Below are 24,430 nucleotides of genomic sequence, written 5' to 3' on the forward strand. Positions count from 1 at the left end.
CTTTGTTGCGCGTACACGCAGAGAAAAACACTCTGCAGGCATCAAAGGATGCGCGTCTGAGTTCGACAACTGCGTGTGAACTCTTGTCACTCTGTAATTGTCCCGACCGATGCGTGGTGAGGAAGTGAAAGGCTCGTGCGCTGGGAACAGAGCAAATATGATTTGTTTTGTCGGATGGCTTACTGTTTACCGGTTTGCTTTTCACCTAGCAGCTTAATGGAATCACCAGTCTCTCATCTCTCCCTTCATTACCCTCCCTTAACACCTCAAGTGGAAAACATTCCTGCCGCCTCACAGAGACACGAGAGCATCTCTGCTTGTGTTGATTAGACTGAAGCATTCCAGTCACTCTGTATGTAAATACGGCTCAACCTGCACTTTGCCTGATAAACTTTATGGGGCCCATATCGGCCTTCTTATTCCAATCAAATATTGTCTGCTGTCATTCACAGCTAATATAATGGCGTTTCCTTCCTGACCAAAACCAATGAAAATGTCTTGATTATTCTCTGGAGCAAAGCACCAAAAGGGTTTTGGTAGCCAGCTGGTTGGATTCACTTCCACAAATGCACATTCTTCTGGAAAAAAAAAAGCATCAACATGATGAACAACTGTCTAAATCAAAGACATAAGAGAACGTGATACGTCATGATCTGAAATTGGATGGATTGCTTTTCACCTAACAGTGGCTGCGCCACCTTATTTCAATATTGTATGCAATATTTAAAGTTGATCGGCTGTCGAAAATGCAGCTGCTCTGTGTTTTGCCAGTTGAATGCTTTCAATGTGAAGCAGTAGAATGTGTTATGTACCTGATTACAGCTCTGATGTGCCTCTACGAGAGGGACCAGAAGACAGTAGGGGCGATATGAATGTCTCTCAGTGATAAACTGCATCGTGGCAGAGGCCATAATAGTTCCCATTCAAATACTGTTTGTAAACATTCTACTGCATTCGCCACAAAGGGAACGTCAGGCTGTTGTTAGAAAAAGTCCTAAAGCAGTTCAGGACTGTTAAAAGGAGTGTTAAAAAGTGATGGAGCTCTAATCTCGTGGTCTGTGTCTCCCCTGTCAGTCTCCAGCACCAGCCTGTCACACACCGCCGTGTCCCAGAACCTGGTGATGTCATCGGGGGGCGTCGCCGGCGAGGACACCGTTACTCTGACACTGGCCGACGCCCAGGGGATGCTGGATGGTGTCACTCTCAACCTCAACGCGCAGGTGAAAGATGCATTTAAATGCGCCACACAATCTAGAGGCCATAATTAGGAGTCATGACTGAGTTTAAAAACCAGCCTGGCTCAAAAGGTCTTCGTCAACTCTATCGAATACATACAGCGTAAAAACAAGCAGCGATGTCATGAAGCGTTTGTCGGCCGTGTGTTTGTCTGACCGAAGTATCTTTGGATGTTCAGGGTCAGACGTTCCCCGCAGTGCTGAATGACCCAGGACAGCCGGCCAGCTCGGGCCAGCAGGTCATACTGGTCAGCCACCATTCGCAATCCACGAACGGAGCGTCCGACAACGGATACAATGTGAGTGTGTGTGTGTGTGTGTGTGTGTGTGTGAAGTGTGCTATTGAAGATGTTCAGGGGAGAAACTGTCGAACAAAACGTGGAATCAGGTTCGACAAGCGATGATTTGAGCAAATGCTCCAAACGCCATCACGGTAATCTACTGTGATGGATTACCTGTCTCGAGCAAATCAGTATCCCCCCGGGTTGATTGATATTATTAACATGAATGGTAATCATGGGCTGCCTGGAAGATGCAAAAACACATCAATCCAACTTGGGGGAAAAAAAAAAAAAAGCAGGACTGGATATTTATAGAAAAACTGTTTTGAGATTAGCTCACGACCATCACGTGTTGTACGCAGTACTCTCTTATTAATAAAACAAAACAAAAAAAGGACTATTGTAATTTTGTTGACGATGCTTGTGCCCGCGAGTACTTGTACATACATCAGTCGCTCACCTTTGTGCCCAGGTCCCTGAAGTCGGCCATAAGGGGGGTAAGGACGGCCTGGCGGAGGCCGACCATTGGAAACAGTGTTACTACTGTCATCAGGTGTGCCAGAACGCCAACACGCTGCGGCGCCACTGTCGACTCGCTCACGGCAAGGACCGCTGCCACGTGTGCGGTGTCTGTAACAAGGCCTTCAAGCGAGCAACTCACCTGAAGGTAAGAACCCGCGTAAGCACAGCGGTCGTGATCAGAAACATCTTTCAAATGTGTGCTTCTGATGGCTCATATTTAAGTTCCCTCTATAAACAAAGTGGCCACAGAGCCAGGACCAGTGTGCAGTAGGATTTAGTTGCATCTGTCGCTGGGGTTTGTCTGGTTTGTCCATTCCGGGCTGCCGTAGAAACATGGCAGTGCGACATGTCGGGCTCCGAAGAGGATCCGCCCCCCTATGTCGATATAAACTGCTTATTCTAAGGTAACAACTCTTAGTTATAGGTGATTATACGCTAATGGGAACATTATGTTATGCATAATATCTTCCTTTTTTTTTGCCATTAAAGACCCCCGCCCCATCACCACATCCAACACGCCGTTCCTTTTTCTGAATAAAATGTTTTTTGAACACAATATACCGACTCTCACGACACTAATTTCCCTTTTAGTTGAGTGCCTCCACCTCAGGCTGGGGAAAACCAGTGCCGTCTGTCTATTTCATCAAGCATCATTTTGGATAGCCCCCTCTCAACCGTCACACTCAACAACAAAACACTTAAACCGAGAGCTTCTTTTGCAGCCAAATTAGGAAGAGGAGCGTGTGTGCTTCTCTTTTCTAACGAGCCTCTTCATGTGGTTGAGACACTCGAGGAGGAAAGAGGGAGGACATGGCTTTATACACAAGCTCGTTCTCCAACATATGGTGTGTTTTTTTTTTGTTGTTTTTTTTTAACCTCATCACAGACCATTGTGCCGGAGCCTTTTTAATTCTGTAAATGTCCCCCCACAATACTGAGCAGTAATTGTCATTCACCAAAGTAATGACACTGAGATTAGGCGGGTGTCACAGTGAGAGTCACAGAGCGTCATCCTCTCCAGATCCCCCGGCTGTTCATTAGTGTGCAACAAGAACTCAGATGCTGTTTTTATCTTTTTAAAAAGCCCCAGTGGTTCGAGAGATGAATCAGTACTGTCGGGGGTTTTTTTTTTCCAGGATGTTGGCTACTGGATAGTATTTTTGACATTTTACTATAGCCAGACAACCAAAAACCATGGATTTCTAATTTGGAAATATCACAAAAGCATTTAAGGGTGAAGTTTTAGAATTCATTGAAGACCTTTCTGCTTGACGGGCAGAGCCAGACGGGGTTTGGGGAAATCATCAGACTCACACAGAGAGGGAAAGCAACTGTTTCTTCTCTCCTCTTGAAATGATATCTTCTCCTGCGTTGGATGTGGTTACACATGCAGCTTTTGTCTTTCCATCATGCTGCGACGCCTCAAGTGTATTTGCTCCAACACCCACTGTCTGAGACGCTGCTGATGAAAACCTAACATTTCCTGCTTATGCTGCTTCAAAATAACAAAAATAAGGGACTTTTATTGTGAAGAATTCATGAAAAATTAACCGTGTTCATCTCCGAATGAGCGATGTTAGCAGCTAGTCTACTTTAAATGCAGGAAGGAAGTGTAAACTTTGTGTTTGTGTGCGTGTGTGACACGCACACGCATGTAAGTTGGAAGCTTTTAATGTTATTTGAAGTTATGCCATTTTTTCCAACTCTTTCCTGCCGAGAGTTGGTGGATTGATAGAAGTCTCATGTGGCTCAAGTGTATCTGACGCTGCAGCCAGCAGCTGGCTACCTATGCAGAAAATCTGGATACAGAAGGAAACCGCCGGCCTGGTTTGGGCTTTCAACACTTTGGAGCCTTAATGCTCCCTAAACATGCTGCAAATCATGAGTTATGTTCTGGCAAACGACGTCTGAAACATAATTGCTTTGTTGGAGAGTGCTGGGCCTTTTGTTGTGCAGTGTTTTTTTTTTTTTTTTCCAGAACAAAGAATATATAAATATATATAATATATCAAGATATATTTGTATAGTCCAGTTCTGCAGCCCACACTTTGGGAAGCACTGCTCTGGACTTAATGTCCTTGTAAACCTCCTGCAACTAAAGCATACACATGTTGGCCCATGCGCCCATCCACTACCTTAGTTTACTATCTCACATGATAAAGATAAGCATAACATCAGAATGGGACCATCAGAAATCATTTAAGAAAAACTGCAGATCCATTTTCTTATCAAATAATCATTCAGTTCTTTGACACAATACAGACGAAGCCGTTCTAAACTGATGATACAAAGAAAATGTATTCAGTGCACAGAAGAGTATGCGGAGGGCTAATGGGTATATTATTGGCTGGAATGTAGTCGTATCTTACCTCTAAACGACGCAATCAGTTTTCCCTGATCAGATATTGAAGTCAGTCACCCAAAAGCACATTTAATAATGTATGTGATGCATTATCAGCTTCAAAGGGATTGTGCACCAAATTGAAGATTTAAAACAAGCTTGTTATCAAAATCCACCGTCTCCACAGACGGTCACATTTGTTCTGCCTTTTTCATCAGCACGGAGCTCATTGTTTAACAAACGTACACCACAAAAAAAAAGAAACGAAACGAGACACGGGGGAAAAAGAAAAGATGGTGTCAAATGAAAATCCTTGTTAAGAAACTAATTTCAAAAAAAAGAGAAGATTGTTGGGGTGTCGCGCTCCTCCTGACTCCGTTTGACGAGTGGCTCAAACATCGCGTCGCCTTCTGCCGGGGCGAAAATAACCGCCGCCGCCGCCGTCCTCGCCACCTTCGAGTCGAGGGACGCTCTGCACTCGACTGTTGCCAATGAATCCATTTCTTTTTTTGGGGGGGATCCGTCCACAGGAACACGAGCGGGTGCACCAGCCGGGCCCGTCGCCCAGCTCCCAGAAACCCCGGGTCTTCAACTGCTCCTCCTGCGTGAAGGCCTTCGCCAAGCGCAGCCAGCTGGAGAGACACAACCGAACGCACACAGGTAACGAGGGATAACGCACAGTGACGCTCGTCGCACCAGCGTTGTGATTCATGACATCAGAATCTCACACTGCCCCAGCGCTTCTCAAACCTTTTCTGTCACGCCCCACTTTGGAGGAAGAAAAATGTTCGGGCCCCAAGAACAACAGAGAATAATTCCCCCACTGTTGGATTAATAAAGGATTATTTTATTTTTTTTATTTTTTTTTCGACGAATCTGCATCTCCCCCTGCGCCCCACCTGTAATACCTCCAGGTCCCACTAGAGGGTCGCGCCCCACAGTTTTGACAACCCCTGCTCCACCCCAAAGTTAACGTTAATTTTATTCATTCGACAACTTCTACCACTTCTTCAGTCCCGTTTTCGCCCGTAAAGAAAAACACGCGCCGTGTTACAAGTTCAGCAACCTTTAGCGCGCACGGCGGCGCTTCTCTCTCAAAGCAAACAGACAATATATTTAGGATAAATTTCCCGTTTAACTCACAGGAAAATATTTAACCGGCAAGTGACACAATAATTTCAAACCTCAGTACCTTCGGGGAGTCGTATGTTTTCATGATTACTTTCGAGACAAGCTGTAGGATTCAAGAGTCCTGAACAAAAACAGGATCCTTGTGATGTTGATTAGTTTTGCTTGTCAGACTCATTCATTCATGTCTTCATACAAACGCAGCTGAATGCCTCTGTGGCCTCATATACCGTGTGAATGCTCTTTAGAGCTTTCTCTCTTTTTGTTTAAAAGCAACATTGAAGAACAAACATCTCCCATCCTCCGTCTATTCCAAGGTGTTGCCTAATGTGTGTTGCTTCTCGTTCTCTCCTTGTGCAGCGTAAAGAATATGCATGAAATGGAAAAGTGGCTCAAGTTGTGGAAGCAAAGTATTCTTGTTTGACTAGACACCCTTGCCTGGGTTGTTGTTACTCTCTCATGTTGGCGTGTAAGTGCAAAGCGCAGTGATGTAGGTGAGACATCCTTTAATTAGAACATTGAAGAGAGATCTCTGGCGTGTGAGGGCCCTGATTTGTCGTTTTTATGTGCGAATATATCAACATATCCCGGCGTAAGGGACTCAAATATGTCACGATGTCATCCAGCTGCTGAAGTTTGTTTTGACAGGCCGGAGCCACTGTGTGAGGAATGACCAAAACAGACAAGTTATCACTTCAAGCTCTCCGCAGGGAAGTTATTGAGGAATATTTGAGGAGTCATGTTGACCAGAAAAGAAACAGAAAGTCCAACCCCACTGGTAATAACTTTTAGCCAAGGGGTCAAAGAAAACATGAGGCAAGAGAAGGGGTTTGCAGATACTTTTGTGAAATAAAACATAATCGTATCGGTGCCGTTTCTGCCATTAAAAGCCATATCTTTAATGTTTTAGAAGAAAGAGCTTTGAAGAAAAGCTGAAATTATTGAAATATATAGAAGTCAGACTGAATATTTTATCTACAAATCCTTTAAAATAAAAATGGTTCCTGCCGGGTTGTATTGTAACCCCTCGTTCCATAGTCCAGTAGACCGATTATTTAATAATGAAAACATTGAAGAGAAAGCACTTCGGCTGGTTGTCCTTGCTGCTCTTTTATCTCACGGTTGTATGATAATATAATAATCTCCCGATGTCGCCATGTTCAGAGCTGGTTACATTGTGCAATAGTGGAAGTTCAAGGACGAGCCAGTATTTCGGTGTCGGCCACGGATGATTTGGCCCTCATCTTTTGAAGTATGCAGGTACCACACAAAGAAGCGGTTTCAGAGGCTGGTTCATTCGGGACCAATACAGATTATAATTTTTGTATGGACATGTAAATGGTAGAGCACAATAAACACCGATTGTTTGTCCAGCCGTGTGTGTAGGAGCATATGCGAGGCCACTGAGGTACTTCTATTTGCTCAATGGAATAAATAAATCATAATAAATAACTCGGATATTTTTTTTAGGGCTCATTAAGCTGTTTTAAAAATTTTTTTTTTTTACAGTGATTGCTGTTAATTCTTTCTGCGATATTGCATCATTGAGTCCAATAATTCATTCATTTGCGCAAATTATTCCAAAGCCCAAAACCGTCCAACACATTTAATCCGACCGCATCGTCCCAAACGCATGAAAACGCTGAACGCCGCCAGACTGAACTGTAAACGAGCCTCCGTGTGTGTGTGTGTGTGTGTGTGTCTGTGTCGTGTCGCAGGCGAGCGGCCCTTCAAGTGCAGCCAGTGCGACAAAGCCTTCAACCAGAAGAGTGCCCTGCAGGTCCACATGGTCAAACACACCGGGAAGAAGCCCTTCAAGTGCGAGGTGTGCAGCATCCAGTTCACCCAGAAGAGCAACATGAAACACCACATGAAGAGATTACACGGCTACGGTAAGCAGCGGACACACACACACACACACACACCATACACACTCACACAAAGTTGCTTGGCTGTGCAGCCGGGCAACCGAAGAAGGGAATCATCCCTCTCTCTCTCTCTCTCTGTTAATCTTTATCGGTTTCTTAATCGGAGCAGATGGGATGATTTACAAACGTTCCTTATCGGAGAACCTGGGCCCCGATTGGCGGACGGCTCGGCCGGTCACACCTGTGACGACCCGCTGTCGGTCGACCTCTATCATCGGCGTTGTATTTCCGGGGAACTGGCGACATTGCGATGCATTAAAGCACCCCGGGTGCCCCCCCCCCCCTCAGCTGTGTCCGTTGCTTTTTCAGTTGATGTTCCTCCTCCGAGAATGAGCTGACGTGCACGCCCCCCCCCCCCCCCCCCCCCCCGCGCGTAAACCGCGATGACATGTGCATCGACTGTGTTTGAAGCTGTCAGAGCGCCGCTCTCGTCAATATCGACAGAAGCATGTCCGGAATTTTCAAGCGGCGCTGTCTCGGTTAAAGCTTCGAGTCGGGGCTCCTCCGGTTAACCTTTTCAGAAATGTGTGAATATTTCCCAGACACAAACCAAATGTGGCCACACGCTTAAAATTCAAAGCAATTCGGCGAATGTGTGTTTGGATCCGGCGCGTGAAGAGTACAGTACCTCACAGGTAACCGCCCGGGTTCGTGTCGATGTCCTTGGGAAAAGACACCTCGGTCCACATAGCGCCCATATGCTGTTTGAATGACGGCAGGAAGCGCCTGCCATCAGTGTGAGTGGTGAAAGACATGTAGAGCTGAAGTGCTTTGAGGGTCAGACGAGATAAGAGTGCACAAAGTCCGTCCACCATTCATCTGGGTTGGCTCATGAGCGATTACTTGTCAAATAAAAAGGAAAGTGGAGTCATAAGATGCAGTATTTATGTCTCCAGGTGGAGTTTCCTGGAACATAATGTTACTATTTTTTCTTTCCACACATTTTTAAAACAGAACTCTTCATAACTCAACATAAAATTACACCGAGTCATATTTTTGGACAGAATTCAAGTCCATGCTACAAACCAAAGCTTTCCAGGTTATCCTCTCACCAGGTCTAGGTTGAGATTTTCTTTGGAAACTGATCCACGTCGTCCGTCTGTGACTGTATATGATGAAAGACTTAATGTAACAATCGAGCTGGACACTTTTTTTTTAAATGAGCACGAGCGACAGTGAGGTGTTAAACCCATACGGGACGAGCGGGTAGGGGGAAGAGTCCTTCAGCGTTTCCCTCTGCGTTACACAGCACCGTCGTTACCGATCCCGAGCAGCGTTCAACTGCCCTCGTGGTCACGTCGTCCCTTCTCATTCTTCTTTCCTCCCTCCCAGGTCAGATCCAAGAAGTGTTGCTGAGCCCGGACGAATCGCCGCACCAGGTCGCGGCCGAACTGGACCTGGAAGTGGTTCCCGAGCCGTCGGGAGACTGGCACAACGTCTTCCCCTGACCGCAGCCGGCGCTGCGCTGGTTGAGTTTTGACAACTCAACTCATTAGGTTAGAAAGACTTCGCCCCCAGTAGCCGTTTATCCAAATCAGCGGCGACGTCAGCAGAGTCCGGGTGCCTGTGATCGGCTTCATGATTTATCGGCCCTGCGACCGTTTTGATTGCCCTCAAACTCGATAACCTCCGGAGAGGATTGCCTCAATAAACACGGGCAACCCAGGGAATTCTCCGGGAGATGCGGGTCCCTCTCATGCTGACCCTGTTGGAAAGACAGGAAATTGCACTCGGCGAAAAGACTCCTCGGAGACGAGTGTGTTGCTGCTTCATAATTGTTGTGTTCACAGGGAAGAAGCGGCGCTGCAATCAAATGTTCTGCCGGCAACACTTTAATACCAGAACCTTTTTTTTTTTCTACAAGAAATATGTCACCTTATTTTTTACATGTGTGTATTGTATATATTTAATTTTGAAGTGAAATGTAATTTGCAGTTGGTTACATATGTTTTTTTTATATATATATATATTAGAAAATTGGCCAAAAGTGTTGTTAATAATGAACGATTGAGAGGTCATCGGTTCCATGGATTTTATACCGCACGAGGTTTGTGACACGTGAGCGTTTTCAGTTTTTGTCATATTGTGAAGACCTCAAAGCACTGACATGTACGTACTTCAGTTCATTCTGTAAATAGTGTAGTTAGATTGCATCTATTTTCTGATGAATCGCCACCAAATGTTTGGTTGGAAATATGTAATTTGAACATAATGTTCCATTTGTAATGAAGCAAAGCCAATGTACAGAGAAGATTTTTTTTTTTTTTTGCAGTTGAATTTTCTATTGTCCATAATTTAAGATTAAAGTAATTTTTTTACAAATTTAAACTTTCATTTGTGTGTATTTTATCTTTGATTTTCCTGCTTATAAAAGCAAACCCTTCTTTAGATTCAGAGAAGGCGATGCAATATATTGTGTGCTAAAGGTCTCATATCAACAAGTTACCAAAAGTCTTAATTTAGAAGAAAATAGTATTAAAGTATAGTATATTATTATTAGTGTAGTAGCCAAAAAGTCAGTGTCGTCTGTCATGAAAAAGTCTAGCATATCACAAAAGAAGTAGCACTATTGCGTTTATCATGAAAGAAAAGTACGCATATCATTAAAAAAAGTCTGAGTTTTCTCAAGAGGATCCGACGTGTTCGGTATCCTGGTCTTAAATGAAGACACGAGCACGTCTGCTGTCAGTTTCCCGCTCTTTTACCAGTCGACAGCTCCTTCGAGTGCGAGGAAAAAGGCCTCGAGCAAACGTGGACGTCAACCAACGTTTGATTTAAAATGTGTATTTCAAATTGCCCCCACAAACGTTCGGTCGGGAAGGACATGCGTCCACACTCGTTTGGTGAGTAACTGTGAGTATAACTTTTCTTCATGAACTTATTTTTGACTTTCAGTCTGGAGGTTGTGAGCAGAACGACTGACTCGGCACATCAAATCCCAATTCACCTTTCGGTTGTCGCCGAAAGGTGACGAATTGACGTATTGATGGAACGCGGAGACAAGAAAACTCCCATCTCTGTTACACCGTGATTTAAATGTCACGGCGTAACAGATTCACCTCCCTGTGCGTCTTTAGCAATGACAAGTCAGCATCCAGGCATTCACCCTGAGTCACGTCTCATTCGTCACTGCACAAAAAGTGATACTCGTAAAGATCTGTATGAATTATAACCACAAAAAAAAATGGGTCATCAATTCTTGCCGTGATGCTGTGACCCGTAACTCCACTTGCATCCTCTTTATTTTGATTTTTTTTAATGACTCATCCGCCTCCATGAAAACACACACTGCACAACGCAGGGAGTAGAGTTGGTTTTATGGTTTTTATTGTTTTTATTCTCAGTTAAGTGGCTGGTCGTGTTTTATTACACAAACAAAGAGGAAGAGGATCTTTACATTCATCCACAGGATCCATTCAGAGGAAAGAAAGCACAAGTCAGGCAGCGCTCGCAAGGTTCAGGCACACGCAGAAACAGTGGGAGAGATGAGCGCTACAGACCGCACACGCCTGCTTTTGCACAACAAGATGGAGGTTTGGAACAGCACAAGTGGTGCTGAGCTGCTTTTTTTTTTTTTTTTTCAGAAAACTTGCAAATTACACATTCCCAAGAAACACCTCACAACGTGTCACTGCCGAGTATGTTACAGAGCACCGTTTTAATACATGTTTTATTGTGTTTTTTAGATCCTACACAAGAATTCAAGTCAGGAAGAAAAGGCACTTGTAGTTGAGCCACGATTACACATTTTTGTGAATTTCATTTACAGTACATGTGAGACAGACGCAGCGAAGACAAAGGAGATGAAGCAACGAGGGAAGGTCTGAGTCCAGCATCATTACTGATGATATAATATAATGACACATTAGAAATGACTCATTTGGTTTGCTTGTTTTTCAGTGACTATCTCAGAAAATGAAGGTTTAGAAATTAAATCTTTACCACAAAAAAACCCTCAGCCAGCCAGATAGCGGCCTTAATGACAAACACAGAGCGACGGAGACATTCATGACAGGACACTTATTCTACAGCTGAGACACGGAGGGGGAACCAAAACACACTGTGACCAAACGGCTCTGGCAAGAATGCAAAATCTGTTATTAAACACGCGGTTCATGGCCGGGTTCACAGACAAAGTGTGTGGGAACGACAAAGACAGTGTGACGAGACAGAAAACCGCTCATTTGAAAGAAGACAAAAAAAAACAGAAACACCCCGGCCTTTTTCACACAAGTAGCGTGGGGCAATGACGGTCAAGTCAGTCGGGACTTGCACCGGCCGCGATCCTTCAACTGCTCCGGGTGTGCTTCGGTTCAGCCGCCCCTTTTAAGTTAGAAGGAACCATCGAAGACGTCCACAGGAAAACCAAGCACGAGTAGAGCGAGCCATTGCAGAGAGGGGTCAGGGGTCAGGGGTCAGGGGGCCATTCGGGCTGCACACGTGAGTGGCTTCGGGATCAATTTCAGCAACAAAAAAAAAAAGGTCACGCTAATGAGGACGACTGCAGAGACTCAGCACAACGCACGCGGGAGGGGGAGGGGCAACAGATTGTGTCGCTATCTACCAGCCAATAGGGGAGGGGAGGGTAATAGGGGAGGATGAAGGATTTAGCTTAAGTTAGAGTGTTATCAGAGAAGGAGGGAAAGGTAAATTTAGGGAGGGGGGGGAGGGTCTTCCTTTCTTTTCTTCTCCCCCCCCCCTCCACCGCCCCTCCACTTAGGTCATGTGATCTTGAACATCTGCCCTCGTGTTGGAAGAGGTCGTAGCAGCGCGAGCCTTCAGCGTTTGGCTGGAGAAGAGCTCCTGCTTCCCTGTGAAGCAGACAACACATTGCTGGTGAATATACGAGGAGCTGATGACCTGGTTCCACATTGAAGGACCACTCTGGTGTTTGTTTTTTCCAGTCTGGCCCCATTTGGTCATTTCACTCTCTCTCTCTCTCTCTCTCTCTCTCTCTCTTTCAGACTGTGACGGGAGTTTCCACACCAGTAGGCAGCGCTTACGCATGTCAGGAGGTCGACATTAAGGGGCGAGTTCTCACAGAGAAACGTGAGTCTTCAGCATCGATGACGGCCATCGTGAGTCATCAGTGACAGCTGTCTCGTCCTGTGTTTAGCTAATCTCTTAGGCCTTTGGCAAGGACAAAGAGGGCATTTCATCAGGCATTACCATTCATTTCATCAAGCATGAAAGTTACAGTCACACTTTACTAACTTTCCAACTTTTTGGATGTTGGAAGTCATATCCCTGAGAGGAGTGAGACCACGGGCGCCAGAGTAGCCCTTTAACGTGGGGAACGAGCAGGTTAGTATGTTCGTGGGCTGCAGTGATGCGACGGTATGGAACCCAGTGGAAAAGAAAGCAATGCAATATCAGGAATGACAAACAGAGAAAAAATAATACTCATAACGAGACAACATTTTAGTAAGTCTAGATTACGATATGGAATAAATACTAAATGTGTCATAATCGATGAAAATGGGTCAAAAGGACAAAACTTTGACCCACCTAATAATAGATGATGTAATAATGCCCAGTATTTCATAAGTTTGACTATTACACATGTTTTTATGAACATCTTTTAGCATTCTGATCCAGTGTTTTTTCTCACCGCGATACTTTGATTCCTTTTTTTTTTTCTTGAAAAAAAAACAAACGAGCTTCTCCGCATCACTTATGTTGTAATCATGTTGCATGCAGGTCTTGAAGCTTTTTTTTTTTTTTTTAAATCGACAACACAGTGATGTTAGAAGAAGTTCTCACTTTAAAGCAAAGAAAAAGACAGATCTGAAGAGGAAATCATGTTTTTTTTACAAGTATTATTTCACAGAGCCTGCCAACGCGTCTGTGAGAGAGGTAAACCTCACGGCTTTGCATTCATTTTGTGTCCCCAAAGTTCCAGTTAAGACCTCCTGTCTGTATCAAAAAGCCTCTCTGAGACTCTTCTGTACTTTTTACATCCCGCTCGCTCATTCAGATAAAACAAAGCAGGAAGAGTATACAAATGAGACAAATTGTCATGGATTGAAAAGATTATCTATAACGTAAGAAGCTTTTTTTTTTTTTTTTTTTTTTACCCCTCCTCGTAAAACAAAGGCCGGGGACCGAGTGTTTGTTCTAAGCCGTTTATGATGAAAGTCATTATCTGTCTTGAAAGAGAAGAATTCAATATCCAGCTAAATGTGAATATGAAAGAGCAGATCATGAAACCACTCAAAGTTGAATTGGCTTCATGCTACGAGTGAAAGAAACGGATACAGTGACGGTGTGGCGGCACTGAGTCTCCAGAGCCGTGTACTCTCGTGTAGCTGAGTGATGAGGAGCTCAGGACGAGGACGCAGACAGTTACAGTCCTCTGGAGCTGCAGTAATGGCTGAACTAAGTAATCCAAAGGTACAGCGAGAGAGAGAGAAGCTGGCTGAATCGAACCGGACAGCTTCAAACTGGCGGAGCACGAAAGCCGCCGCTCCTTCTTTCATGACACGGGAGAACAAATGAAGCAGAAGGACGAATGAGAGAGTCCAGCGTGAAGGAGCTGAAGCTGGAACTCTGGGATCAGACGGTATGCTCGAAAACCTCACAAGGTCCCAACTTCAATCTGGACACGGAGCAGGTTTTGGCTTTTCATAATCCAACTTATCCAATTGTTTTAAGGTAGTTCAGTGCAGCAGAAAGATTTCAAAAAATATATAAGCGGATTCATTTTTGACCAAAAGCCTGATGATTGATTGAATGATAGCGAACTACGGCTAACGTTCCTATTTAAGAAGCAGTTTCTAAGAGCTAAACCTGGAGAACCAGTAAACCTCATATTAATACTTCTAAGTAGATGCTTTACACTTGTGACAGGTGGTTATGGGTACTGGATAAAGTGACATATTTGTGACTTTATATAACAGTTTCATTCAGTTTGAACCATGTAGTGCTACTGCTGCTGCAAACAATGCTCACCTGTAAGTCACCTGATTACAGCATCCATAATTACCACGTGTTTTTCATGAATCAATAACTGCATGCTGCTAACATGCTGCTTTCAAATGATTTGTTGTCACATGTGTGCAATCACTTAGTAATTCATGTATTAAATGCTAAAACTGTGCAAAGCGTTTCTAACAACCCCATTTATTTAGATATGAATAATTTATAGGATACATAACTGGCTATTTAATTATTGTTTTGTCCTAGCGCTGTGTACCTAATGATGAGTTTCATATTCTGACAGCATCTGTGCTCCAGAGTCCTCCGTATAGCACCTAAAGGAGCCCTGCATCTGAAGGCAGTGAATATATTGCATAATAATGGCATAATATACATTCTGCTTATACGCAACCCTCCCTCCCTGTGAAGCGTACACTACGTTCACCATCTGGACCCCTGATGGGGAGCTGGACCCATACCATCTTCAGCATGATTATATCAGCGCGGGCATGAAGCTCGGAGCATGCATGATGATCAATCTTGCCTCTAAAAGCCTCTTATTATTCTGCTGCTGCAGTAGTAATGCGATTAGGATGTCTTCTAAGCATATCAATGCGGAGTGAGTTAAACTAAGTAAGTATCCCTCCACCACGAATCAGTTACTCACTCGGCTGCTGACATCATCACTGAGGCAGGAGGAAAGGAAGAAGGAAAGAAAAGCAGGGGCAAGACAGTGATTAGGGAAATATTGCTTTTCTCTCTTTTTTTTTTTGGAGAGAGAGATGTAGGGAAGCCGCCGGGAGATCATTCAGAAAGTGTTTGGCGAGCATGTTTTTTTTGTTGTTTGTTTTTTTTACCATTTTGAAGATCCTAGTGAGGGTGCCTTTGCCGTCCCCAGCACCGGCCTTCTTGGCTTTAGCAGACTGTGACTTCTGGTCGCCCTGCGCCAGGGAGAAGAGACAAGGAGGGAAACAGTGTTAACAGCGTCCGTCAGTTCAGACTTCATTCGGTCGACCTTCTTCCAGAGGGCGAAGAGTAAAACACAGGACCTCCTCCTCTCAAAAACCCCCCCCCAAACTATGGTCTGACGCCGGGGATAATGAAGCGCAATCGCACTCTGCCCTTTCACAGTATCATTGTGTTGTCCGTTCTGCCAGTGTTTTTCATCCAAGCACCTTTGGAAAAGCTCCAGAGCAGCAAAAGTTGGATGAGAAAATGAAAAGTTGTCTGCCTTGAAAGCAGCGGGGGGGATCCCACGGCTCAAACGGTTCTGTCGCTCTCCCCAAGCGTGCACACGTGGCCTGTCATCTGCAGCGGGGTCATGACCACCGAGCATCCACAGCAGATGCTAATCAGCTGTTTTTTTTTCCTCTCTCTCTCTTCCTTTTGTGACTTAATGCCGTTTACTGCACTGATTTATTCCTCTCCTCAAAGCTGGAGGCGAGGAACACAGTGGATTTGGATTTGGAAACATTTCGGAGGTTTGCTGCGTGATGCTGGGATGAAAGTCCTTGTATGGAGATGCTGCCGTCCCATCAGATATGCATGACACACGTGAACTATAAAAACGGATTTTACGGTTCATTCGCTTCGGAAAAATAAGACTTTGTGATAGTATGAACACGATTAAGAGTATCGTGACGGGGGTTTGAAACCTTGTGTTTCACTTTAACATCCATAACCGTCCCAGCAACATGTCCAACGAGAGAAATTGGTTTGACATTTTTGTTCCCCAATTAAAACCATAATAATTTCATACTTCTAGTGCGCCAGTGCACATGTGAGCAGATGCCCGGGAAGAGAGACGGAGCCGTGCTTCCTCGTGAACCACGAGGTTCAGCGCAATTACCTCTTTTGTAGTCTGAAGTATCATCCTGTCTTCAGCCAAAAATAATCATCACTGGCCCCTTTTTGACCCCGTACCAGCCCAAATAATGTCCATACAGTCCCTTCTCAGTCTTCTAAGCACACACACACACACACACACACTGAGAGGCCCGAGTTAAGTGCTGATAACGTCGCAAAATGAAGCAGAAGCCAGCCTCACCGCACCCATTATTATTTCTTTTTTTTGTGTGTTTTTACCTCTGCCTGTGTTATCCTGAATATACAACGTGCGTACATGATATGGATAAGTATTGCCGCAGAGCTACAAAATGGGGATGATGTATTTGGAAATGGACTTAAAGTCGAGGAGGAAATGAGGGCGTTATCGCTGATGTATGGACAGATTACAAGAGCTTAAGTGGTTGATGGAGACTAAAGGTTTGAGAGGACGACCTCTCCCCCCCCCCCCCTCGCCGGTTTAATTAGGCATGACACCACCGCGTTCTTGAAGTTGGCACCTACCAGGCCTATGCTGGCTGCTAGTCCTCTCCACTGGACGCGTAGAGACAAAAGAAACAAGGACAAAGAGGTAAAAGGGAGAGGGGACATATAGAAATGTGTATCTTACTCAGCGCAAAGGCAGGACGGGGATGAGAGGAGGCAGATAGGAGGGTCCGTCCAAGGGGGGAGGTCACAGGGTCACAAAGGGGGAAGAGGAGGTGAGGCAGAGGGAGCAGATATGTTGGAGTGGGGAGGGGGGGGGGGGGAGAGAAGAGCAAGACAGATGCCCACATTGGAAAGAGCACAGGTTTAATGACACGCAGCGGCAGCAAAGACACAGAATGTGGGAAACCATGTTGAAGACGCATCATAACCTCTAAATGACTGGTCTTATCTGGTCAAATGGTCTTTTTCGTGTATGTTATATGTGCTTTTGTCAAACTGGACGTAAATGTCGCTGTTTTTCTGCCTATTATGCAGAGGATGGGCTTCAAAATGAATGACTATACTTAATAGTTACAGAAACCACAAGGTTCTGCCTCTGTTATCCTCTTCCATTCAGATAACAGTCCTTTCTCTAACCTGATTGCAACGCTGTGATTACATTTTAGCGTGCAGTAGAATATGTTTAACCTCTTTGATACCAAAGGAGAATGTTGGTGATCTAAGTGTTGCTCGATTAAATGCAAAATTTTGCCTTTAAAACTATACAGATTTCACGTTTCTGTCTCATCTCTTCACTGTCACTATACTGGACATATCGGTCGACCGCTCTTCTTTGTATTTTGCGTGCGGGTGAATGGAAGCAACAGAAAGCGGACTCACCCTCGACTTGGGAGGGGCGGGGGACACCTGGAGAGGAGTTAATCACAGCACGTAAGGAGATTTGACATTTAAGTCGGGGAGAGATCACAGAAAGTAATAAGAGGGGCGGAGTCATGTGGAGGGAAAGCAGCCGGAAGAAACGGACACAGCGGCATCACCGCTGCTGCAGTCTCCTGCTCCGAGACACTGGGACGACACTTACGATCGTGCGGAAGAAATGGACCACGGCGTTCTCCGCTCCGCGCTTACGCGGGGAGGTCGCGGAGGCTTTCTGGGGGCCGGGAGAGAGAGCACCTCGGAAAGACCCCTGGGAAGGAACAAAGGGGAGAGAAAGGAACAAGAGACCTGCATGTTAAACACCTGGATGCTCGTGCACGAGAGGACTTGACCTAAAGCTCCGTGGGATTTCCTCAAAAGCTTTAATAATAAATGTCTGATTAATACTTAATGCTTGAAAATGAAAAGCTGGAGTCACTAAGGGTTGTATCAATGAATACGGGGAACAATGACAGTAAGTCTGCAGGTTGTCCTGGCCCACTTACCTGTTGAACAGGGAGAACAAAAAGACTCCATTACAAAAGGAACAGCCACATTATAACAGGATACATTCCCCAAAAAATATAGTTCCTTACCTGAAATATTGATAATAATTATAATCAGATAGTGGATGCTTGTGTTGTTGATACAGGTGTTGATTTAATATGTTAATCACATGACGCAACTTTGGTATATTTCAACCTGGACGGAAAAACAATCCAGATTAAAAAAAAAATACAGATGCTCTTAGGTGGATAACGATGAAGGGAAGCAAAGTCATCCTCAGACACTTGGTTCATTAAATGTCTCCCCGCTGTGCTAACCTCTTTAGCGTGACGCGGTGCACTGAGAAGTGCCGAGATGCAGAAACTATGAATATGAATTTATTTTCACGGTCGGCGCCGCTTCCTTGAGGAGAATCCTCCCCCATAACGTCCATCCAGCCGGAGAGATTGATGCCATCAGCGGCGTTAATAGCGGACGACTCCCAGCCCATTAACCCGAAACCCAACCTGGCAGGTAAACCTTTGACCACGAGTCGTTAAAAAGGAACGGGGATGGAACAAATGAGCAGGTGGGGATGTCGGTGTTTTTCTCCTGAGGAAGAAATCAATGCAGCCAACTTCCTGAAAGTCAGACTCCACAAAGAGCACGCCGGGGGTGAGTGTTCAACGAGGTCGATATCCTCGGCCCTCTTCTGGCCTGAGTGAAAAAAACACTGGCGCATTCAAAGAATCCACTATTATGTCAGACACATTAAAGGTGAAAAGTATAATTCCTCTAATACCGAACGCCATCAACCGCCTTGGAGACAAAACTCATTTCCACCCACTCAGTGTAGTCAGTCTTTTCAGTTAATGTCTCCTCATTCATCTCTTTCCCTGACCCCATTAACGCGACAGGCACATGCGTGCGCTTTTGTTGGTGTGAGGCTGTTGATGATTCACACCCATTATCTCACATCAAAGAAGCGTTAGGTAACTGAAAGACGGGAAACTTTCCCCGACAGCACTATTTGCACGATACGATAGGAGCGAAGCATTAATGATGTCCTCTTGAATGAGTGCGCGCCTCTCTGTCTGTGTGTGTGTGTGTGTGTGTGTGTGTGTGTGTGTGTGTTACTGCATGTATGTTTCTGTCAGAATGCACACAGAAATGAGAGGGAGGGGAGAAAATTGAGTCGGCCTTTGTGACCCGCTATCGTGCCTTTGTTTGGGGGAAAGGAGGCAAGGAAGGTAAGAGGAGGAAGGAAATAGGAGATCAAATAATGCTGTTTGCATTCTGCTGGTATATGTTCTCAATTTCCCTTTGATGTGAATGAGGCCTCCTCTGAATTTGTTCATTTCTCTTCTTGTGTCTTCTCTCCTGCATGAAAAAACACTTTTATTCGTCTTTATTTTTCCAACTGGGGAAAAAATAAAACGAAGCCAAACCACTTAGAGTTAGAGCAGCGGTAGGTTTCTGCTCGCTAAATTAAAAGGTTTTGGATGTCTGAGGTGTGACAGTGAAAGAAAGGCGCAGAGAGACTCAATTAGAGAGCCTGTAACACACACACACACACACACACACACACACACACACACACACACACACGACTATATATACTGTTTTTCCAGTTAAGGGACACCTTAATCTGAGTTATGATCTCGGTTACATAATCGCTGCTCATGCACATCCAGCTCTTTTATCATTTCAACAAAAAAACATACATCCTCGATTTCCAAAAAGTGTCCGAAGGTTGAATTACACTTGGTTGAACCAGGCTGGAATGTCCGTTGCTCGACAAAAGGACACGCGAAGGTCTTCCTCGGAGTAGTTGGACATCGATTTCACTCGCATGACTGTCCTTTCAATATGAAGCTGTAGTGGCTAGCACTGCCGCCTCACAGCAAGAGGAGCCAGGGTTCGGATCCCGGGCCGGGCGGGGTTCAAATACTGGTCTGGCAGGTCCTTCTGTGTGGAGTTTGTATGTTCTACCGTGTCAGCGTGGCTTCCTCCCACAGTCCAAAGACATGCATGTAAGGTCTAAATTGCCCGTAGGTGTGGATGGTTGTCTGTCTCAATGTCTGCCCTGTGATGGACCGGTGACCTTTGCCCCCTCGACAGCCGGGATCGGCTCCAGCGCCCCGCGAGCCTAAACAGGATAAGCAGTTCGGAGAATGGATGAACGAGGAGCTCTTTCCCACAGGACTATTTCTTCATGAGGCTGCACTAAATATGAACGCGAGCACGGCAACGGGCTCATAACCATGCTAACCGTGGGCACACCCACATGTGGCTTCAGCGCCGGGAGGAGGAGCGCTTCTCCTGGCTCATGCTGACAGGAAACAATGCTGCTTTTGTCCACAGGGGCCGGCAAAGAAAAAAAATCGGCACAAAGTTCCCCTAAGTAGCTTTAATATGTTATTTCTCGACTCATCCATAACTAATTAATTAGTGAGCCCGCCATGCCGCTTCCCAAATTTCCAGCCTTTGTGCTAATCTAGGATAACGATCACCTCACAATCATCAGATTAGCTTGAATACTGTGAATCGATCGTCTCATCTCTCTCTTGGCAATGAAGTTCAAAGCCCGTTTCTTGAAATGTTGAACTTTTCTATATATATATATATATATATATATATATATATATATATATATATATATATATATATATATATATATATATATATTCTGCAGCTTATCCTCTGAGGTCAGAGGTCTGGCAGGAAACCGTCATTATGGATGATGCTTAATAATTCATCGGTAGCAGTGTGGGGTGACTTTGAGATTCTCATGGAGGATCACAAATCAACAATATGAGGAAAAAAAGACATTTCACACTGGACAAATCCAAAACTTGGATATTTTTTTTTATTTGATGTGCTCCCGTGTGAGTGGTGCTGCTCAACTAGAACACAAGAGCAATAATTAGGTTGAATTATTGTGAGACGTGGGGCAAAGTTATTTATGCTATTATTTATGTCAAAAGAGCTATCAATCAAATTGTACTTACAGATTTTGCCTGGAGGCTGTTGTATTGTTTCTTAGTTAGGGGGAAGCTGACGAGGCCTCGCCTTTAAAAAAGAATGACGTACCGCTCCACCACCTTGAGTCTCGCTTCACGTGTAAATGATGAAGCAGGCCTGCTGTGAACGCAGCCACTATGTGCAGCTCGTGGGAATACCAAACATCTACATCTCAATGAGAAATCAATCTTATCGATTGAATTTCAGAGCGGGACTCCGGTCCCTTTGGTAAGACTCATGAACGCGCTGCTGTTCATGTTCACGCAAAAAGTTGATTGAAAAATCACGCTAGCCTCCAGAAAACAAGAACAGTCGGCCTCAGGGGATTACCGAGCTCGGCCCTTTGAGCCAAACTGTGACTGAAAGAGGTTTTATTCCCTTGTTTCAGAGCCGATGTGAAGTATAGCTCAGCTTTCTATTAAACCGTCTCTGATAACTTTGTTTTGCAGTACATCCACTGGAATGTATGAAGTTGTCTTAAAATCTATAATTCGAAATCTGAGACTGTCTGCGGACAAAACACCAGATCATTGAATACAAGTTTTCTTTTTTTTCCCTCCCCGTTTCTGGTGCTGATCCAAGAAAGATAAAACTCTTCAAAACCAATTGTTGGAGCGTGCACAGCGCAAGACTTTATTGAGCATTTCTAAAAATGACCGTCCAGTCGATTGTAATTCATGTCGCACCACACTTACTTTGGAAAAGGGAACAGAAAAACAACAAACATGTATTTGTTATACGTATAATCTGTTAAACTCATACGCTGGAAGATGAACCAAAAGAGAAGCATCAAGCATGAACACAAATGAGTTGTTAAAGAGTTTTAATCAAGCAGGAAAAAGAGTTTAGCACAGGATCGGGTTAGGAACAGGTCGCCGGTCACAACAGGTCACAGATACAAACGGTTACAAGCATCGTCTGCAAAGTTGAAGGCGTTACCAAAAAAAAACCAAAAAAACAAAAACGGAATCAGCACCGATCCACTGCTGGTTCAAACAAACTCTCTGAGGTCAGAGACGCGTGAACCTGAGGTGAGCAGACTTTTGGGAGGGGGGAGGGGACTTCTAGAGGAACTATTACTTCCTCTAGAAGTCAAGTCTGATAGTCCCCGCCCCCTTCATCAAGACACTGGGGTTAGAGAACGGCATCACGCGAGTTCTGGGTTTTCGACTGTGAGCTGATCTGCTGAAGCCTGATTTACAGTCACTCCTGCGTTGCATTACACGGCTGATTCTGTCTGCCATTCAACAAATTAATATGCAAATTAAACATATTATCGGTCCTTTATGAGTCTACATTTCTGTTTGAATAGCTAATGCTCATGCAAAGTTAATTCCCCCCTCCAATTAGCACATCATTATCCCTGTAATTTGAAATGATCAAACATGCGTTTCATCATTCAAATGAAGATTCTTCCTGCAGTTGTTTCATGTCCTGAGACTGAAGTTTTAGCTTCTAAACAATTAAAACAAAAAACAAAAAAACTGACTGGGGAAACAAAGGACATGAAAAAGCACAAGGGATCAGTTTGCAAAGATTTCCACACCTGCCACATCTCAAAAACAATTACTCAAGTAAAACTCCAACAAGCATGCATAATATGCAATATTATTGAAGATCCAACGGAAAACACTGACACAGACTTTCCCAAAAACACTGAGACGCATTAAGGAACGTCTGTGCACACGGTCAGTCGAGGCGGAAAAGATTAAGCTGGAAAATATTTGTCTTTATGAGGAATTCTTGCAGGAAAAAAATAACAAAACAAGTGTCCGCAGCAGAAAGTTAGTGCAGGTTGATCTTTCGCTAGAGGCAACGGAGGCGGGGCGAACCTGTCTGTCATTTACTGGAGTCGTGAACTCTCATCATTTGAAGGCAAACCCTTGGTGAATACATAAATATTTATTTGTACAACTTTGTTTGAGTAAACCTATCATCGATGTGGAAAGCAATATACAATTTTTATGGCATAAAGAAGTCACGAGCATCACGTTGAATGAAAGCTTCAGAATTTGTTCTGTTGACATTTTTCCCTGAACGTTTCACGAGTAACATTTTACAAAAGCAAAATCAATATCTGATCAGCAGAACAGGCTATAAAGCAAAGATTTGGAGCATACTGTATATACAAAATATTTTTTTTCATTATTTTTTCATTATTCTGAATCAATGAACACCTCTTTATAGCTGACATAAGGCGTGGGGGTAATGCATATGTGCATGCTGCCGAGTGGTTTCTTTGCCATTACCTTGCCAAACACGCTCATGATCGCTCTGCAGGGCAGGTAAAGCTGGTTACAAACAAAGCAAATAGCTTGAAATCAGAGAATATATTTTTGTCCACAGGGTTCAGTTAAACCGTTCTCGGCAATGTCCGTGCTTTAAGACCGCGATCAAACTGAGCGGGGCGCGCGGCGGGGCGTACGTGGGGAAGGCTTTGGGATTTAGCTCCAGCGTGTTTCAGTAGTGTTGTCAGTTTAACCACGATTTCAACCACTTTTTTTTTTTTTGAAACTTTGGCTGACACTCCAGTCCGTCAGCGCCTCCAGAGCACCACTGTGTGCTCACACAGCTCATGGACTGGAAAGGGGAGGAGCCACCGGAGCAGCAGTCTGGTTCTTTATGGCTTTGGCAACAGGTCAAGCAGCCCATCATGGCTGGAAGTGGATCCCAGTCCGTCTTAACTGGTGCCACGAGTAAACTGTTTTTTTTTTTGTTTATTCAGTAAGGTTTTTATTTTCCCTAAATGGTCAAAATGATGGTATCTCGACAACACTAGAGTACAACGTAATCAAAAAGCAATGCAGGCTCCAATGCCTCATAATAATAATGACTTGCCTGCAAAATAAGACATGTCTGTTCTTATTTTATAGAATGCAGACTGTAGATAATATGCCATTGATCCAATACATATCATTATATGTTAATACACATACAATCTCTCTTTGATCTTTTAAAGCATAATAGGATCATCAATAACTTTGAAAGTCACTGAGCTGAATGCTGTACTGTGCAAACAACAGTCAAGTACCTCTCTGTGGCTTATCACAGACGTTAGAAACAACCCCAGAGACATCAAAGACACTAATGCTCCACAAAAACTACCAAATCTGAAAATAATGTACCACTATTATATCTAAATGATTCAGACGCAAATTTCTCCTTTCTCTTACACTCTCATCATGGTCGTTAAGGAAAGTACTTCTGACACGCGGCGCTTCTTAACTCAGGTTTGATGTTTCAATCAACGCACTGCTCAACGGTAGAAAACCGTTCCACCGAATCACTTCTACAACAGAGATCTTGTATTCAACTGAGGAGGAAAATGCTACTAATGTCAGTACCATCCAAACAAAATCAAAACAGAACGATATATAA

The 24,430-nt window shown here is 44.3% G+C and overlaps 2 protein-coding genes across 8 annotated transcripts in view; one reads left to right on the forward strand and one right to left on the reverse strand.

Moving 5' to 3' along the window:
• LOC137780768 (zinc finger protein 236-like) overlaps positions 1 to 9,719 on the forward strand; it is a 44,938-nt gene extending 35,219 nt beyond the window's left edge. For 2 of the 3 annotated variants that reach the window (XM_068568973.1, XM_068568974.1), the window contains 6 exons: positions 1,075 to 1,220; positions 1,415 to 1,534; positions 1,989 to 2,183; positions 4,910 to 5,039; positions 7,226 to 7,399; positions 8,768 to 9,719. In XM_068568973.1, coding sequence (XP_068425074.1) covers positions 1,075 to 1,220; positions 1,415 to 1,534; positions 1,989 to 2,183; positions 4,910 to 5,039; positions 7,226 to 7,399; positions 8,768 to 8,883 — 881 coding nt within the window. In that variant the 3' untranslated portion in view covers positions 8,884 to 9,719. The remainder of the gene's footprint in view (positions 1 to 1,074; positions 1,221 to 1,414; positions 1,535 to 1,988; positions 2,184 to 4,909; positions 5,040 to 7,225; positions 7,400 to 8,767) is intronic. The other variant, XM_068568975.1, reaches the window with a different exon arrangement.
• Positions 9,720 to 10,740: 1,021 nt separating this feature from the next.
• The window catches only part of LOC137780774 (myelin basic protein-like), a 14,100-nt gene continuing 410 nt past the window's right edge, over positions 10,741 to 24,430 (reverse strand). The window contains exons 2-7 of one of the 5 annotated variants that reach the window (XM_068568981.1): positions 17,709 to 17,813; positions 17,507 to 17,533; positions 16,703 to 16,732; positions 15,211 to 15,294; positions 15,021 to 15,039; positions 10,741 to 12,246 (exon numbers count right to left, since the gene is read on the reverse strand). In XM_068568981.1, coding sequence (XP_068425082.1) covers positions 15,037 to 15,039; positions 15,211 to 15,294; positions 16,703 to 16,732; positions 17,507 to 17,533; positions 17,709 to 17,813 — 249 coding nt within the window. In that variant the 3' untranslated portion in view covers positions 10,741 to 12,246; positions 15,021 to 15,036. The remainder of the gene's footprint in view (positions 12,247 to 15,020; positions 15,040 to 15,210; positions 15,295 to 16,702; positions 16,733 to 17,506; positions 17,534 to 17,708; positions 17,814 to 24,430) is intronic. The other 4 variants (XM_068568985.1, XM_068568980.1, XM_068568983.1 and 1 more) reach the window with 4 other exon arrangements.

This window comes from Clinocottus analis, unplaced genomic scaffold (genome assembly GCF_023055335.1).
Source record: "Clinocottus analis isolate CAN_PGR_092001 unplaced genomic scaffold, fCliAna1.0.p SCAF_9, whole genome shotgun sequence".
Taxonomy (NCBI): Eukaryota; Metazoa; Chordata; class Actinopteri; order Perciformes; family Cottidae; genus Clinocottus; species Clinocottus analis.